This window comes from Rhincodon typus, chromosome 24 (assembly GCF_021869965.1).
Source record: "Rhincodon typus isolate 14 chromosome 24, sRhiTyp1.1, whole genome shotgun sequence".
Classification (NCBI taxonomy): domain Eukaryota; kingdom Metazoa; phylum Chordata; class Chondrichthyes; order Orectolobiformes; family Rhincodontidae; genus Rhincodon; species Rhincodon typus.
In genome coordinates, this window is record NC_063355.1 from 23,662,047 (window position 1) to 23,680,897 (window position 18,851).

Consider the following 18,851-nt stretch of genomic DNA (forward strand, 5'->3'; position numbering starts at 1 on the left):
ATGTCCTGCAGCCTTGACCACTTTCCAACCCAGCTGCCCTATATTTTTCATTTCATCCTCTCCAGCTTTCAGGCTATTGGCTTTACATACTGTACAGTCTGTCAGATGTACTGGTGGCTGTAGAACCAATGCATGCTAAAGGATAAGACCTTCTGACGTCTTAGTAAATGATGCATCTTAGTCCACAGTGTACTTGAAGCACTCTGTAGACTTTAAAAGAGGTAAACAACAAAGTTGAATTGCAAAAAATAACCTTTGAGAGGCATGCTGGGCAACTATTGGACAAGCAGGAGAAAAGACAAATAGCAAAAAGTTAAAAATCCTTATTTTTCTAGTGGAAGGCATTCTGCTATTGAGTAATTTAATTAAATGAAATTAATGTCAAGAACAGTGCAGAAGGAGTAAGAGGACCTATTGTGCAGAGTCTTTGAAATTTTAAAATATATATTGTAAACGCTTTTGCAACACATTCACTGAATGTTAGAATTGCATATAATCCAGCAAAATTCATTGCCAAGTATGTTAGGAAAATTTCATTGTTCAAGTTGTTTGTTGATTGTTTTACCGTCTGTTTAGAGACAACAAAGGTGGACCAGTTGAACAGTGTCAGATTAACATGCTGGGAAGTCCAAGAAAGAGGGGTTTTTTTGCATATTGAAACAAATAATTTACTGTTTTAGCAGCTAATGTCCTGTAAAGTATATTTAAACATAATTTGTTTTTGGGTCTCAGTTTCTATTGATTCTCAGACTCAACCTTAAATGATGACATGAAATAGGAGCAAGAGTAGACCATTTGGCCCATTGAGCCTGACCTACCATTGCATAAAATAGTAGCTGACCTGATTGTGGTCTTTAATTCTACTTTCTTTCCTGACCTTCCATAAACACTTTGGCAGATCAAAAATCTGTCTAACTCAGTCTTGAATGGCCTAGACACAACTGCTTTCTAGGGAGGGAATTCTAAAGAATAACAATGCTGTGAGAGAAGAAATTCCTCCTCTGTTTTAAGTGGGTAGTCCCTTACTTTTAAACTGTACCCTAGTCCTAGATTTCCCTGTGAGGGAAAACATCCTTTCAGTGTCCACCCTGCTAACCCCCTTCAGATTTATGTAAATTTCAAAAAGATAACTTCTCATTCTTTTAAACTCCTTAACATTCTCAACCTTCATATTATTGCCCCATTTGAAGTTTCAAGCACATAGTACATAGCTTTAGGAGGATAAATTCAACCAAGATTTAATTATAACTTATTCTTCTCCCATGTCCAAACACTGCGGCGCATGTGGGAAGGGGAGAAGTACCTGGATGCTTTATTTCAGGAGACTGTCACACCTGGCAGATTAAGTACTTCAAATTCAGTCAGTGATCGCAGACAGCAGGGTGTGATTGTAAGTGAGGCAGGTAGGGGGATCCTGAATTCAGGAACAGAGGAGTCTCAGTTCTTGACCTTGTCCAACAGGTATGAGGTACTTGCTCCCTGTGTGGATGAGGAACAGGGCTATAGGGAGGATGAGTCAGCTGACCACTGCACCATGGTACGGGAGGCCATTCAAGAGGGGGGAGCAAAAAGACAAGCGTTAGTTGTAGGGGACTCTATAATTAGGGGGATTGATAGCATCTTTTGTAAGCAGGACAGAGAATCCTGCATAGTATGTTGCTGCCCGGTGCCAGGGTGAGGAACATCTCTGACCAGCTTGAAAGGATATTGGAGAGGGCGGGCGAGGATCCAGTTGTTGTGGCCCACATTGGGACAAACAACATAGGCAAGGCGAGGAAGGAGGACCTGTTTGGGGATTATAGGAACAGGTCCTCAAGGGTTATAACCTCTGGATTACTACCCGAGCCACGTGCAAATTGGTTTAGGGATAAGAAAATTAGGGAAGTAAACACATGGCTAAAGGAATGGTGTGGGAAAGAGGGGTTCCATTTCATGGGGCATGGGTATCTGTTTTGCAACAGGAGGGATCTGTACCATTGGGATGGTCTCCACCTGAACCGATCTGGAACCAGTGTTCTAGTGAAAAGGATTAATAGGTGGTCACTAGGACTTTAAACTAGTGAATTGGGGGGAAGGGAAGGGGCAAACAACAGGAAGTATAATGGTTAATTGAAAAGAAAGCAGCAGTTAACGTGTGCAGGAGGGTTTAACTACCTTGAAGACTATGAAAGAAGTTAAAAGAAAGGAAAACTCAGGAGATATTATTAATGGAGATGTTAGAATTCAAAAAGAAGGTATTAAAAACTAGCATAAAAGCACTTTACCTGAATGCTTGTAGCAGTTGAAACAAGGTAGATGAGTCCATGGCACAAATCATCGCGAATGAGTATGATTTCGTGGCCATTATGGAGACATGGTTGCCGGATGGCCATAACTGGGAATTAAATATCTAGGGGTGTCAGACTGTTTGGAAGGACAGACAGGAAGGTAAGGGGGGTGGTGTAGCTCAATATTTAAGGATAAAATCAGGGCGGTAGTGACAGATGATATAGGTTCAATGGAGAATAGGGTTGAATCCATTTGGGTGGAAATTAGAAATTCTAAGAAGAAAAAGTCACTGATAGGCATGGTCTATAGGCTACTAAATAATAACATCACATTGGAGTGGGCAATAAACAAAGAAATAACTAATGCCTGTAAAAATGGTATGGCAGCTATCATGGGGGCTTTTAATCTATGTGTTGATTGGTTGAACCAGGTCGGTCAACTCCTCCCTTGAGGAGGAGTTCATTGAACGTATCCATGATAGTTTTCTTGAACAGTGTGCAGTGGAACCGACGAAGGAGCAAGCTGACCTAGATCTGGTCCTGTGTAATGAGACAGGAATAATGAATGATCTCATAGTTTAGGGATCCTCTTGGAAGGAGTGATCACAGTATGATTGAATTTAGAATACAGATGGAAAGTGAAAAGATAAAATCCAGTACCAGGGTCCTGTGCTTAAACAAAGGAGACTACAATAGGATGAGAGAGGAGTTGGCTAAAGTAGACTAGAAGCAAAGACTCTATGGTGGGACAGTTGAGGAACAGTGGAGGACTTTCAAAGCAATTTTTCAAAGTGCTGAGCTAAAAGTGTATACCAGTGAAAAGGAAAGACTGTAGAAAAAGGGGTAATCCACCATGGATGTCTAAGGAAATAAGGAAGGCTATCAAGTTGAAAGATAAGGCATACAAAGTAGCAAAGACTAGTGGAAAACTAGAAGATTGAGAAAACTTTAAAGGCCAACAGAAAGCCACAAATAAAGCTCTAAAGAAAAGTAAGATAGATTATGAGAATAAACAAGCTCAGAATATAAAGATATAGCAAAAGTTTCTACAGATATATAAAATGAAGAAGAGTGGCTAAGGTAAACAGTGGACCTTTAGAGGATGAGCAGGTGGATTTAAAATGGGAAATGAGGAAATAGTTGAAGCATATTGAACAGGTATTTTGTGTTGGTCTTCGCAGTGGAGGATAGAAATAATATGCCAGTAATTAATGATGAGACTGAGGTGGATGAGGACCTAGAAAGTATCATTATTCCCAAAGAGGTAGTGCGAGGCAAGGTAATGGGGCTAAAGCTGGACAAGTCTCCTGGCTCTGATGGAATGCATCCCAGGGTACTGAAAGAGATGGCGGAAGAAATAGCAAATGCGCTTGTAATTTACCAAATTCGCTGGACTCTGAGGCAGTTCCAGCAGAGTGGAAAGCAGCAAATGTGACGCCACTGTTTTAAAAAGGAGGTAGACAAAAGATGGGAAATTATAGGCTGGCTAGCTTAACTTCTGTAGTGGGGAAAATGCTTGAAACTATTATCAAGGAAAAAATAGCAAGATATCTAGATAGAAAATGTCCCATTGGGCAGGTGCAGCATGGGTTCAGGAAAGACAGGACATGTTTAACTAATTCACTGGAATTCTATGAAGTCATTTCGAGCGCGGTGGACAACGGGGACCCAGTAGATGTGGCATATCTTGATTTCCAAAAGATATTTGGCAAGGTGCTGCACGAAAGGCTGCTGCATAAGATAAAGGTGCATGGCATTACGGGCAATGTATTAACATGAATCGAGGATTGGTTAACTAACAGGAAGCAAAGGGTGGGGATAAACGAGTGCTTGTCTAGTTGGTGGTCAGTAGCTTGTGCTGTGCCTCAGGGATCAGTGTTGGGACCGCAATTGTTTACAATTTACATAGAAGATTTGGAGTTGGGGATTACATGTAGTATGTCAAAGTTTGCAGATGACACTAAGATGAGTGGTAGAGCAAAGTGTGCGGAGAACTCTGAAAGTTTTCAAAGGGATATAGATAGTTTAAGTGAGTGGGCACAGGTCTGGCAGATTGAACAATAAAAAACTGCAGCATGCTGCTCTGCAGAGGGACCTGGATACATGATTCACAGAAGGTTGGTTTGCAGGTGCAACAGGTAGTTAAGAAGGCAATGGAATTCTGTCCTTCATTGCTAGAGGGATTGAGTTTAAAAGCAGGGATGTTATATTACAGCTGTATAGGGTGCTGATGAGGCCACACCTGGAGTACTGCATGCAGTTCTGGTCTCCTTACGTGAGAAAGGATGTACAGGTACAGGAGGGAGTGCAAAGGAGATTCACTAGGTTGATCCCAGAAATGAGAGGGTTGGCTTATGAGGAGACACTCAGTAGACTGGAATTATATTCATTGGAATTTAAAGGAATGAGGGGAGATCTTATAGAAACATTTAAAATTATGAAGGGAATAGATAAGATAGATTCAGGGAGGATGTTTCCACTGGCAGGTGAAACTGGAACAAAAGGGCATAGCCTCACAACTGGGGGGGAGCAGATTTAGTACTGAGTTGAGTAGGAACATCTTCCCCCAAAGGGTAGTGAATCTGTGGAATTCCCTACCCAGTGAAGTAGTTGAAGCTCCCTCATTGAATGTTTTTAAAGCTAAGATAGGTAATTTTTTGAATAGTAAGGGAATTAAGGGTTATGGTGAGAAGGTAAGTAGGTGGAGCTGAGGCTATGGAAAGATCAGGCATGATCTTATTGAATGGCAGAACGGACTCGAAGGGCCAGATGGCCTACTCCTGCTCCTGGTTTTTACGTTCTTTTGCTGTTGCATTGAAAAGCTATGGATTGACATGAGTAGAAGATGGTAATTACTATCTGCTCACCTTAATTAAACTCAAAAACACTCTGTTGTCCTAAGCATTGAAATAAGGTTTGATTCTGAGACTTAGCTTTCAAGCTGCTACAATTGGCTCTAAATTTGGGAGCAGAAACATGGACAGAAGTTTCTACTCTCGATCATTATTCAGTGACCATTGTCACAAAACTGTGGAGCAAAATGAAGACAGGATTTAGCTTTCATGCAATGGTTAAACAATGTGCTCAAACTCTGAAATCAAACATTAATAATGATCACTTGGATGATAGTCACAACATGTGAAACCACAACCTATTAGTCAATACCTTCAGAAGAAATGGGGGCGGGGGGGTGAGCGGGGATATTTTTCATTTTTCAAAATCATAAAATATAAATTCAGTGTCAGGTTAAAGTTATCTAAATTGTCTAATCAATGGATAATTATCTGCAGTTTTATGTATTTTTAACAAAGGTCTCTTTATTATTGACTTCCTGCGTAAAATCTGTGTGCTGTTAATTGGATAGGTGAACAATTGCAAACATGCTTTGTTCTCAAGAAATTTAACCACTGGCACTTCTTCCAAAATAAGCATCATAATAAAAGTGAGAGGTCCTTTATTTTTTTCAGAAATGACACAATTCATACATTGCTTTCACTAAACTAATATTTCATGTTTATGCTGTTATTTATGAAAGATCTATTCTGTGCAGTTTATTCTGTATGCAGTGTGCTTATTTGTGTCCTGCTTTTAGTCTTGGTAAGAAGAGTATTTGTACATGAGTAAAACTGGATTTTTTTTAAAAACATTTTTTGCCTCACTGCTTTGGGGCTGCCATAATACCTGCCATAGAGGGGAATGGTACCTCTGATTGCAATGTAGGGTGACTGTCAGCTGTGCAAGGCCTGTACCAGGGATCATAGGGTAGTTGTATTCAACTGACTGTATTTTAAAAAAAAGTTTTAGTGCGAGTCCAATCCTGTAAGGATGCACACATTTGTACATCCCTCTGGGCCATACACTTCCTCTGCCCAGGAGAGAACAATGATTCACTGTCTCCTTATGTCCCTGATGTTTGGGTATTGAACGTATTAAAAATAGACGGAAAGTAGTTTCATAATGGGGTCAATTATATGCTTTGGCATGATTTTTGAGATCGCATTGAGAAAATCTGTTGATTGCTTGCCATTAAGAATAGTTGAGGCAGAGACCACTGCATATTTTATGGGTATTTTAATATATATTTGAAGCTTGGCCATCCAAGGCTATGAAGAGAGAGTTGAAATCTGAAATAGTTTTGAATTGTTTGCATAAAGAACTAGTAGTGATGTCTTTGGCCAGATGATCTCCTTTTCTGCTGTAACTCTGTAGGGTTTTCTTTTTCAAAATGATGTGTCAAAATCCTGAGAAGTCCCAGTTATCGAGGTCTTTTAGCTTAGAAATCTAGAGTTTTCCATTTGACAAGTAAGGCAGAAGTGTGCAGTAACCACACGGGATGAGGTTATAACAGTAATTGAATATCTCTTCCTTTAACAACTCAATTTTAATGCTGCCTGTGCCAGAATACACTGGAGCCGGGAAATACGTTTGTCACCTTCAATTTCTGAGGTGTTTGAGAAAACAAAGCCTGGCAATAATAATAAAAATGGAATAGGAATAGACTAGTTAAAAATAAAAATCTACAAGCCTGATATTCTGAATTATTTGATTGTATTGAAGAGCATTTGGTGATAGCTTTCATTGCTGACTTATGCGAGAGCAAAATTCCCAGTTGTTCATTGACCTCTTGTGGTCACTTGTAAAACTACAATATATCCTTTGTTACTTGCAGTTGTAACTGATGTGTCACTGATTATGGTTTCCATTTTAAAATAAGTTTGAAATTTGAGCCTCAATTACAAAAGAGAACCACATTAGATGAGCTCTTAAGTAACTGAATTAGCATAAACAGAATGCCACTATTATTAAAATGGAATATTCTTTGGTGTGGAGCACAACTGGCAGCTTATTGAATTAGAATGTTATTCCCTTGCTAACCACCATAAGTGAACAGACCCAGCTATCTTATTTGTTCTTCAAGCTATAAGTGGTGCTTTCTTGTGTAATTTTTAAATACTTGGCTTTAAGTACAGCAGATGTAATTAACCTTCCATTCTCCATTTTGAAATCAAATTAATTGTAAACAAAATGACTGTAATCCCACAAAGAAAGTAAAAGAAAACTTGTGTAGTAAATGGCAATAGTTTAATTCCAGTACAGCTGGACAGAGAGCTGTTTTCTCACTGATATGTTTTTCCACAGCTTGAAATTGTGGACTACAGTTTTTTTCATGTTGTAAAGTGCTCTCTTGACACATGCTTAGAGTCATACAGCTCAGCAACAGATCCTCCAGTCCAACTTGTCCATGCTGCCCAAGTTTCCCAATCTGACCTAGTCCCATTTACCTGTGTTTGGCCCACATCCCTCTATACCTGTCTTATTCATGTACCTGTCTAAAAGTCTTTTAAATGATGTAATTGTACCTGCATCTACCTCTTCCTTTGGCAGTTCATGGGCGGCACTATGGCCCAGTGGTTAGCACAGCTGCCTCACAGCATCAGGGACCCAAGTTTAATTCCAGTCCGTGTGGAGTTTGCACATTCTCCCTGTGTCTCCCCATGGGTTTCCTCCGGGTGCTCTGGTTTTCTCCCACAGTCCAAAGATGTGTAGATTAGGTGGATTGGCCATACTGAAACTGTCCGGTAGTGTCCAGGGATGTTCAGGTTATGTGGATTAGCCATGATAAATGTCGGGTTAAGGGGATAGGGCTGAGTCTGGGTGGGATGCTCTTCAGACGTTCGGTGCAGACTTGATGGGTCGAATACTCTCGTTCTATGCTGTTGGGATACTGTGATTCATTGCACATATGAACAATCCAATGTGTAAAGAAGTTGTCCCTTTTAAATCTTTTTCCTCTTACCTTAAAAATACATCTCCTAGTGTTGAACTCCCCCTACCCTAGGGAAAAGACCTTTGCTATTCGCCTTAGCTATGCTCCTCATGATTTTATAAACCTCTATAAGGTCACCCTTCAACCTCCTATGCTCCACTGAAAAAAAATCCCAGCCTCTCCAAACTCTCCTTACAGCTCAAACCCTCCAACCCCGGCAAAATCCTGGTAAATCTTTTTTGAACCCATTCCAGTTTAATAATATCCTTGCTATGCCAGAACTGTGATGTCCTGACTCCCATACCCAATGGTCTGAGCAATGAAGCCAAGCGTGCTAAACACCGCCTTAACTACCCTGTCTACCTGTCATGCAACGTTCAATGAACTATGTACCTGAACCCCTAGGTCTCTCTGAATACACTCCCCAGGGCCCTACCATTAATTGTATAAGTCCTGCCCTTGTTTGTTTTTACCAAAATGCAGGACCTCACGTTTATCCAAACTAAACTCCATCTGTCACTCCTCTGCCCATTGACTGAATTGATCAAAATCCCTTTGTAATCTTGGATAACCCTGTGTTTCCTACCATCAAGCCAATTTTGTTTACTGTTTGGCTGCGTATGTCTTTGTCCCCCACTGTACATTTTATACTGTCTCGCTTTGTATTTTCCTGACTATATCTCTGTCTCTGTATCCAAGTTTGAAGAGCATATCACCTATTCAGTTGGCATTCCAAGAGCTTCTCTCCTGAACTGTAACAGATGTCTGTTTCGTATCAGGACAGTCATAATGAATTCAAGTTATTTACTGTTATGAGTGAAAAATAATAATCTATCCATGATCAAAATCAAAGTATAAAATGCTGCAAATACAGAGCAAACCAGTTAATATTTTGATCAAGAATCCACACCATAAACGATAAATTATCTCCTTCCTCTGTAGATACTGCTTTAAACATTTTATTGTAAACTTTCATTTGTAGCTGCAATTTTGCCCATCCTCTGCAGTCTGAATTTTTGTATCATAGGAGTAATTATTTGTCATTTCGTAGTTGGAGAGAATAACATCAGACTGTTTAATTGGGTGAATTGCATTGACCTTGGCAATAGCTATTCTCTCCTGAAAAGTCAAGATCACAGTTGTAATTCTGTAAGGCTATATAAAAAAAACAAGTTACGTGAATGTTCCTGCAATTTTATCAACTACAAGGAGGGAATGCCTTGTTCATAAAATTGTGTCTTTAAATGGATAATTAAAGGGCTGTGAAGAATTGTTGTAACTAGAATTCGTTATAAAACCAAATTGGCTCATTATTAAAATTTGATTTTATAAGGTGTGGTAGTTGTACCCTGTGGATTTCTGCTTTTCCCAAGATTTGGCAATTTCAAGATAAATGCTTTCTTTACTGTTGAACCCAGATGACTAATGTTCAACATGTTCAAGATTTTATTTCTTCATTTAAATCTCTGTTATAAATAGCAATTGTGGAAATATGGCTTAATGGCAAGTCATTTCAAACCTCAGTAAAAATACTCAATACTGCTATCATTGTTTTCTCTGAAATACAGTTGTCAAATTAAATGTTAAATGGGTAAAATTATACCTAATTAGTGAAAATACATTGTTTTGATCAACAAATATCTCTGCGTGGATCATGTATTTTTTGATATGTTTAATACAGTAAATGAATAAAGAAACTTGGCTCATTGATCTAGAGGCCAATACAAAAATATATTCACTTCCTTACGAAAAATAAACCGTTATATTAAGCAAATATTAACTATTTTGCTGCTTTATACTTTACAGATCATACTTAATATAATGATGCAAATTGAAGGTGACAGACTATTGTTCTTTCTGCAATGTTTTAACTCAGTTTTTAGGGAATGCCAAACAATTTGCACAAGTAAGGCCACACTCTGCTTTCCTGGCATTAGCTTGACAACTCATTTGCTTCTTGACTTAATAATTAAGATTGTTCAAGTTTGATCAACTGGTGTGTTAATCTTGAGCACGGTAGTGATTGGGATTAGACAGACAGAAATCACCCAGGGTTCCAATCTCTTGATTTCTGTTCAGCAATGTTTGTGAAGAAATTGGGTGAAGATAAGATTGAATTTGGCTTTGATGTCCCCACCATGAATCGAATATTGTAACAACACTTTCTATCAAACCTTGTAAGTGGCTATTTAGGCAATGTGCCTGAAGATGACTGCTATTTTTGGACTGTGGATCAGTGGTATGAAGAGGAAGAGAGTAAGAAACTTAATTTCTTTTAAATAAATTGCAGGTAGGGTTAGCATTTGTTTCCCATCCTTAATTGTCCTTGAACTGAGTGGCTTGCAAGGCCATCTCAGAGGATAGTTGAGAGTGGATCCCATTAAACCATATGTAGCCCAGACCAGGTAAGGATGGCAGATTTTCTTCCTTAAAGGACAGTAATGACTTAGATGGGTTTCTACAACAATCAATGGTAGATTTATGGTATCCATCACTGATGACTTGTCTTTGGTTCCAGATTTATTAATTGAATTTAAATTTCCTCACCTGCTGTAAATCTGTGTCCCCAAACCATTTGCTTGGACCTGTGGTTCGTTTGTCCAATGACATTATCACGATGCCACCATCTTTCCTCATGTTGGTGTTACCAGTTAATACATTTATTCTGTATGTTTACACAATATTACATTTTACCATATTCCGTATATGCGGGTGTGTAAAAAATTAGACCGTGAAGTGAAGCTGACAAGAACTGTTTTACATTTTGTGTGTGATTTTAGGGAGTCGCCGTGTTGTGGATGTCATGGATGTGAGTACCCAGAAAGGAATTGAGATGAGTATGTCACAATGGGTTAAATACTATGAAACACCAGAAATGGAAAGAGAGAAGCTCTATAATGTCATCAGCCTGGAATTCAGTCATACGAAACTTGAGAATCTGGTCAAACGGCCCAATGTGGTAAGAAAATTATATTCATATATTGGTTAATTTATATCAGGCTCTATAGAAACTAATCAAAACAGTAGATAATGTTTGATTGTTCTAATTCCTTAATTTATTCTATTGGAAGACTAACATCTTTTATGGCAATAGCATTATTTCCATGTCTTAATATTTTAACACTAATTTCTGTCTGCTAAAGTAACCTGTGCGATAAAACAAAGAGGCCCATGGAGGAAATCAGGTCTACAAATTGAAGTGCTTCACTTTCAATATTTCAAGCCTAAGGTGCAATGTTAGCTGCAGTAAATTTTAAAATAACTGCATTTGTAGTTAGTTGTTAATACCTTGTTCAATGCAATTTCATTTGTTTTTCTGGAAGTATTTCATGCATTTATTTAAATTTGATAAAATTAATCCATTTTTGTATTCACACAATTTCAATGTTAACCGATTTTGGATAATAATTTGAAAGGATTAACTGGCCATATACCTCCTCTACTAATCAAATTGATTTTTAATCTTTGATGTTACTGCTAAATAGGTTTAAGTGGTGGGTGCATGTACCGTAAACCTGTCCAGCTACCTCTTGTCTATATCCACCTTAAAAATATTCACTGACCCTGCCTCTGCATCTCTCTGGGGAAGAGACTTCTAGAGACACAGCAGCTTCTGAGAGGAAAACATAAGTTCTGTAATACCAAACAACTATTTGTATACCTGGAAAAAGAAAAATTAGAATGGGAGTTTTTCCATGGTGACCGTTTGTGTGCATTTTATGCCACTGGCTGAAGAACAATATGTCAAGTTTTTGGCAGCTTCATCTCTACTTGCGTCATTTTCTAGCAAAGCTTTTCGGTTGGACTGTCATTGGGACTGACAGCACTTTTTTTTTGCACATGTAAAGTATTATTTGTGCATTATTCCACTGCATTGCCTTACTGAGGCCTGTGTTTACATCTGAAGACCTACACAAGATTCATAGTTTTCCTCCTTGTATCTTCCCTCTTTCGAAGGTATAACTTGTACAAGGCACAGCTGTTTGTGATCTGTTGTTCTTTTATTTCACAAGTGGCCATGTATCCATGTGTTCGCAGGCTATTTTTCTGTCGTTGCTACTGCTGTCAGGCCCATTCTGTGTTTACTGTATCAACAGTCATGTGTTTTGCTGTAGCCATCACAGGCTACTGATGGAAAATGCAAACCTTGAAGTTTTTGCCTCTTCCAGTGCAGGGACGTTGCACACAATTATAATGGTTTCATTAATGTTCCAGTTGAGATCAATCTGTTAGCCATGAACATTTCTGATCTGTCCATCTCTGTCATAGCTGGAAATTTATTTACTCATATTAAGTCTTTTTGAAAATTTTAGTCTAGCTGTATAAATGTATTCAGTTATATGTTTGAAAGTAGTGATGAATCAACGATATCTAAATTCCATGTGGTTTTCAAGTTTGGGCAATCTGAATCTCCAACTCCAGGCTGCTTTGTTTTATTTGAGTACACTTCCTGCTTGTTGGTTCGTCCAACTTTCATGTCAAGGAGTTTAAGATTTGGAGAAAACTATTTGCAGTTGATGGACAAATCCTAAACCAGAATGAGAAAATGTGGTACAAGTGAAATTAATTGAAATAGTGATATTTAAGTTTTACATGCAGTTATTATTGATATTTATCAAAGCAGTCCATGCAAACAATAATATTATGGAAATTCTTATTGAGCTTTTTAAAAGGGGTGAAGTTTGTCATCAAATGGAAATTGGGATAATGCTTTTTTTTACATTATTACATGAACAAAATTGCATTTTTTGTAATCTCATTTCAAAGTCTATGATTTTATCTGCGCAATTATGCTAGTTATGCAGAAAATACATTTTCAGCGGTCTTTTGCTGAGAGAAGAATTGAGGCTGAAATATTTTTGTGCATTGGATCATACTTCAGTCATGTGTCTGTGTGTGTGTGAGTGAGAGAGAGAGAGAGATAACTGGTTTTAAATCTAGTTTTGCACTGTCAGTGGATTTTACCAGGCTGTAAAGTTTAGAAATGAATTTAGTATGTAGAAAATTGTGATTAGCAGAGATATCTGCACCAAATGCAGTGTGTTATATTTATTCATTTCATGTGATTGAGAATATCATATTGATCTGTAACAAGGTAGCACCTGAGGTTTTAATTATGATTCAGGAAATGCAGAGTTTAAGAATTTAATTTTAAATCCTTTACAACCATACATTTAGAACTTAATAATATTCAGCAACTGCCTTTAACATGTGTTAACAATGCATTGTGAAGAGAAGAGCTGTTGTTTGGTGATATTTTAATAAAAATTGGTTTGGTCACAAGTTCATTGTGAAAGCCATTTGTGAATGCACAGCTGTATTTGTTATAAAATGAGGTTATGCTAAATTTATCTAATTCAGTTAAGAAAGAATGGTTCATATTCAGTCCCTAAGCAAAGCTGTGTTTTGAGATGGTACTTTTATTCACCTATTGTCCAGGATATCAAGGTTGGTTGTTGGTTAATGCTGTTGAATAACAAATAATTTGCATTAAATTATAATCTCCTTACCCTGAAAATTACAGGGTATTTTACAGGAGGGGGAGAAAACAAATGAAGAAGACCTTATAAGTCATGGAAGGCTGCCATGAAGGAATAATTCAAATTATCTGGAAGTTTGGTCGAAAAAGTTTCAAGACAGGTTTTTAAAGTTTGTGGAAAAGAGAGGCAGGGCTTTTAGGGAGGGTGTTTTACAGGATGTGACTGAGTAGCTGAAACTTGGACCAATAGTGGATGCACATACAAGGCCAGAGTTTACAAGGTTTTGGAGGACATAAAGCATTAGGAGAACCGAACCTTTGATAGCATTCTGCTTCTGAATCAGAAGACAAAATGTTCTATCTCCACTCCTGTCTTGGAGAGTAGGGATTAGAATTTGGTCTCATGATGCGGGGTTGGTATGCTGTTGGGCTGTCTCTCATCCAGGTGGGGTGATCACTGGCCCAATGATGCACAAGGTTTGAGATTCATCCTTATTCCAGTTTGCATTATAGAATGGAGACCAACATGACAGCTCTGCATGCATGGTTAAGATCTATCAAAGTAGAGATGGAGTTGGCCTTGTTTCGTCAGCGTAACGGGTAGATGGGCCATTTTTGTCTAAGTTGCAGCCCACATAGAACTCTGAACTTAAAATCCATAAATGACGAAATAGGAAACATTTGATAATAAAAATGCCATTTTGCAATTGTAAAAACAAAAAAAATCCTTGACTTGTGAAGAGCAAGGATCAACATTACAGTTCTTACATACAACAAAATTCTTACCTGAATGTCATTTGTGTTGAGAATTTTTATTTGTTTTCTTTCAAAAGCTGTGCATGCTAGGTGGATTGGCCATACTAAATTGCCCATAGTGTCCAGGGATCTGCAGGCCAGGTGGATTAGCCATGGGAAATGCAGGGTCACAAGGATAGGGTAGGGAGGTCGGTCTGGGTGGGATGCTGTTTGGAAGGTTGGTGTGGACTTGATGGGCTGAATGGCCTCCTTCCACACTGTGTAGGAATTCTATGATTCTACAATTCTCATTTCAACCAATGGATTCCTAGCTTCTGTACTTCTCTCAACACTTAGTGCTGAAGGAACAAAGATATTGTTTCTGTCTCGATTTCCGGCTCCTAGTGTTGATTTTAAAGTACCTCTCCTTGTTTATCATGTAAGAATGTTTTCAAGTTTTAAATCAACAGTCGGAGCTTGGATCGGAGTCCAACATTAAGGAGGCAAGCTGTTAGTTAAGTATCACAGTATTTGTGCAGCAGCTGAAAGTTCTAACTGATGAGAACGTACTGGGATGACACTGTTGGGTCAGCTATCTTTGGTGACATTGATACAGTAGCCAGAAAGACACCAGCCAGGAGAAACATCTTAAGGGAAAATTGTGAACATGTATAACCTGACTACCTGTACTTTTAGCCCCAAACAGTGACAATGGCATCCAGTCTAGCATGTGAATTGAAGAAGAAACTAGCATATGATTGAAAGATAGACTGTCTAACAGATTAGTACATAATTTTTTAAAATCAGGCTTGCAGTATTTGTGTTCAACTATTTCTAAATTATTTACATTTTCTTAACGTTAGTGTACTGAACCTAACATAACCTAAAAACAGCTGCAACCACTTTTGCATCGGGAGTTCAAAGTATAAGATTGTTTCAGGATTTGTCCCAAAGCTATTCCAAATCTGTATTTGTGTTTGACAGAAATTTATTGATGTTCTAAAATGTGCCCCACATTTCACTTCAAAATATAGATGCTGCAAATCCTGAAAGTAATGCTGCATTCAGTCTTTTTATTAGTGCAAAATCCAGATTGTTTGAGTAAAGGAATGTTTTTTAGATTATAAATGCAGAAACTGAATGCATTTTGGGTAAATGAAAAATTCAGATTTAAAAATTGATTCATAATAAAAATACTGAATTAATCACTTGCTTGGCTTCAGTCTTCTGATTCAGTGATCAATCAAAGTAACAAGTGTAAATTGACTGGTAATTGGATGTAATAATGGGATTTCAGGGGAAAAAAACAATGCATGTTGATGTGGATATGATTCATTCAAGTGTATGAGCATTCCAGATAAATGGATACTATTGCCAGTTTAAGGTAAGTACATGCATACAAGGCTGAAAACAGTGAACATTAGCAGCATGGAGGTTCACTTTATCTGGATGTAAGTTCAGTCTATTTCTGTCAATTCAAAAACTTTTCTTTTAGCTTGCTGAAATTAATGGAGTTTTATGGTGGTTTAATGTGAGCAGTTTGGAAAGAACACACATGAGGCATTTTGATTTTTGTCTTTTGCACTTGTCTGAAAAAGGAAACAGTGTTCAGCTGTGAATTACAGATCTTGATCCCAATGTCTGCATGTTTGCTGTAAAACAGCACTAAATAATCTAAGAAAGACCAACATGACTCTCCTGTGTGATAGATAATCGATGTGACTTCTGGCTTTTGACAGAGCTACGCAATGGAGTTTAGCTCTTTCTTTAAAGCTTCTTGTTAATCAGTATCTTTCATTGATGAGGATTTTGTAGATTTGTTGACATTATTTTTAGTTAACGCTTCCAGCATCCCCTTCCTGCAGTTCTGTGAGCCGTCAATGGGGGTCACATTTGCTGGTGTTTCAGCTGGACAACAATTAAACTCAGAAGTGCCTTTTCAGGCAATTGATTCTTTTATGATTCGCACTACAGTAAAGGTGCCCAACAGAATGATTGATTCATAGCTCAGCAGCACATTCACCCAGCCATCTTAAGCAGAATACCAGGCAACTAGTGAGGCAATTGACATTTATAAAACTGTGGGTTTTGAGCCTTCCCAACATAAGTCAATTTCATTTTGTATACCCTGGAGTCTTTTGCAGAAACCAACAGCATTATTCTGTCCTAGCTGTCTAAACTTTTCAGCACAATTCTCTCTCCTTTTGCTGCCAGCCTGTATGTCCTGCAGCAGACAGCTCCAAATATTCTGGTTTCATTACAGTTTGCTAACTCTGCAGAAAAAAAAAATTCTTGGAATCTTCCTTTGTCAGATTTGACAAATTCTCCTTTGGCAGGCAGTTTTTAATCATGAATGGTGAAGTACTAGATATCATGCTATGCCTTGAGTTTCTATAAGCACTCAATGATATTTTAAAATTCTAATTCTAGCTCTTTTCCTTTTAATGTGTTTGTGGCTGCTGATATATATTACTGAGCTTCATACTTAAACAAATGATTTGCAGTACATGATTAGGACGTTGTTATGTACCAAGTGGGTAGTTGTATGCTGCTAAGTGCCATCTATTACATTTAACTTTGATTCCCCAATTAGAATAGTGACTACACGTCAATGGTACTTCATTGATTGTAAAGTGCTTTGGGACACAATGAGGTTAGGAACTGTACTATATAATAGAGTGCTTGTTGCCAAAACCAAAGTGCTAGCAAAATGGTTATCACTTATGCATTTCAGATGCTCTGACCACCGTGATAGAGCCTTTTTCACCAGGATATTTTTGTGTGGATAACCTCATCTCGTTTCTGAAATCTTTGAGTCAGTGATTTGCACCTAGAGCCAGCGATGACTCCACTTATATCTATGTGCGTGGTTTCTTTGGAACCCTTGCCCACTCTGCACGTGCTCACATTTCTGTTGTCCTGATCTCTCAAACTGCTCAGCTCTCCTGCTCCCAGATCCGTCTTCCACTCTGCGCATAGGATGTCATAGTAACTGTCACTGCAGTGTGTAGGCCATAAATGCAGTCGCTATATAAACACTTGCTCTTCTTGTGTTCTAGGTTATCTCCAGGTGATCAGTGTTATGGCAGATGATTTACAAAAATCCTTTGGATAGTTCAGAACTCACTTCTTTCACCTCACTTGATTGCTATAGTGCACAGTGCTTCCATAGGATGTGCTTACTGTATGTTGCTCAGTCATCCAGCTTGATTTATGCCTGCACAGATAGAATACTGTAGCAATGGAGGGAATCACAGCGCAGCCCAGTTATCAGCTGCCTAGTGATTATGAATCAAAACGACAAGCGATTTCTTTCTTTCTCTTTTTGTCCAACTTAAGATGACAAAGTCAAAAAGTGTATCCTTATCTATGTCAGCCTTAAATATATACATGCTGTTGATCAGTAGAGGAATCACGGGTTATGGGGAAAAACCAGGAAAGTGGATATGAGGACTATTGGATCAGCCATAAATCCTATTGAATGGTAGAGCAGGCACGAGGGGCTGAAAACGGTCTACTTCTGCTCCTGGTGAAGACCAGTTAGTTCACAGATCCAAGATTGAACCTAGGGAATCAAGTCTGAAGGACCCACTAGAACATAATTTCAGTCGACAATATGACTGTTTGTTTGTTTGAAAAACCTTTGTCTTTGTGATGAGATACATTTTCTGCCTGTCTTTATGGAAATTGCAGTGCAGTCAGTAGATCTTCATACAAGAACCGTTACCCAAACATGAGGTTTAAAAGCTGTTACTTTCAGCTTGTTTCTTTACAGGAGCACATTGGAACTCTGAACATAAGCAAACAGGAACATACCAATCCTGTCCTGTCTATAGCAACCCAGAATTACTCCAAACATTTTGTAGTTCTTGGTTTCTTTTGTCCTAAGCTTGAGTTCTTGGTGGCAGCCATAACTGTCATTTTTCTAGAAAAAATGGTAGCTCAGCCATAGAAATGAACTCCTTGTGCAGCTTTATACTTCAAGGTCTACTTTTTTGGAAGAACTAGAAGTTAATGACTCGTTACAAAGGAGCATAGGTGCAAGAGTAGGCAGTGCAAATTGTCGAGTCTGCTCTGCCGTTAAATATGATCATGGCTGATTGAATGCTTCAGTGCCTTTTTACTTACCCTCTCCCCAAAACCCTGTATGCCACCATTAATTAGAAATCTATCAATCTGTACCCCTTAAAACATACTCAAAGACTGAACAGCCATCTGAACAAATACTGATTCATGTGATACCTCACTAAGCACAGCATGCCAATATGAGATTGATCCATTTATTCTAGCTCTGTTTTCTATATGTTTTCCAACCATTAATCCATGCCAGTAAATATCCCACACTTTTAATCTTTCTAACCAGTCTCCTTTGGGGGACTTTATCAAAAGCCTTCTGAAAGTCTAAGTATTTCATGTTCACCAGCTTTACTTTAGCACCTTTGTTAGTAACATCTTCAAACACAATTTTCTATTCACAGATCCATGCTGACTAAATCTAGTCATATCATTATCAATCTTTAAAATAGATTCTAGCATTTTCCCTGCTATTGATGTAAGGCCATCAGGTCTGTAGTTTGCTGTTTCTGTCTTGCTCCCTTCCCTC

The 18,851-nt window shown here is 38.3% G+C and overlaps 1 protein-coding gene across 1 annotated transcript in view; it reads left to right on the forward strand.

Annotated features, from left to right (window-relative positions):
* LOC109917965 (lysine-specific demethylase 2B-like) overlaps nucleotides 1–18,851 on the forward strand; it is a 158,697-nt gene that overhangs the window by 55,633 nt on the left and 84,213 nt on the right. Inside the window, exon 5 of the mRNA XM_048611721.1 lies at nucleotides 10,815–10,993. Coding sequence (XP_048467678.1) covers nucleotides 10,815–10,993 — 179 coding nt within the window. The remainder of the gene's footprint in view (nucleotides 1–10,814; nucleotides 10,994–18,851) is intronic.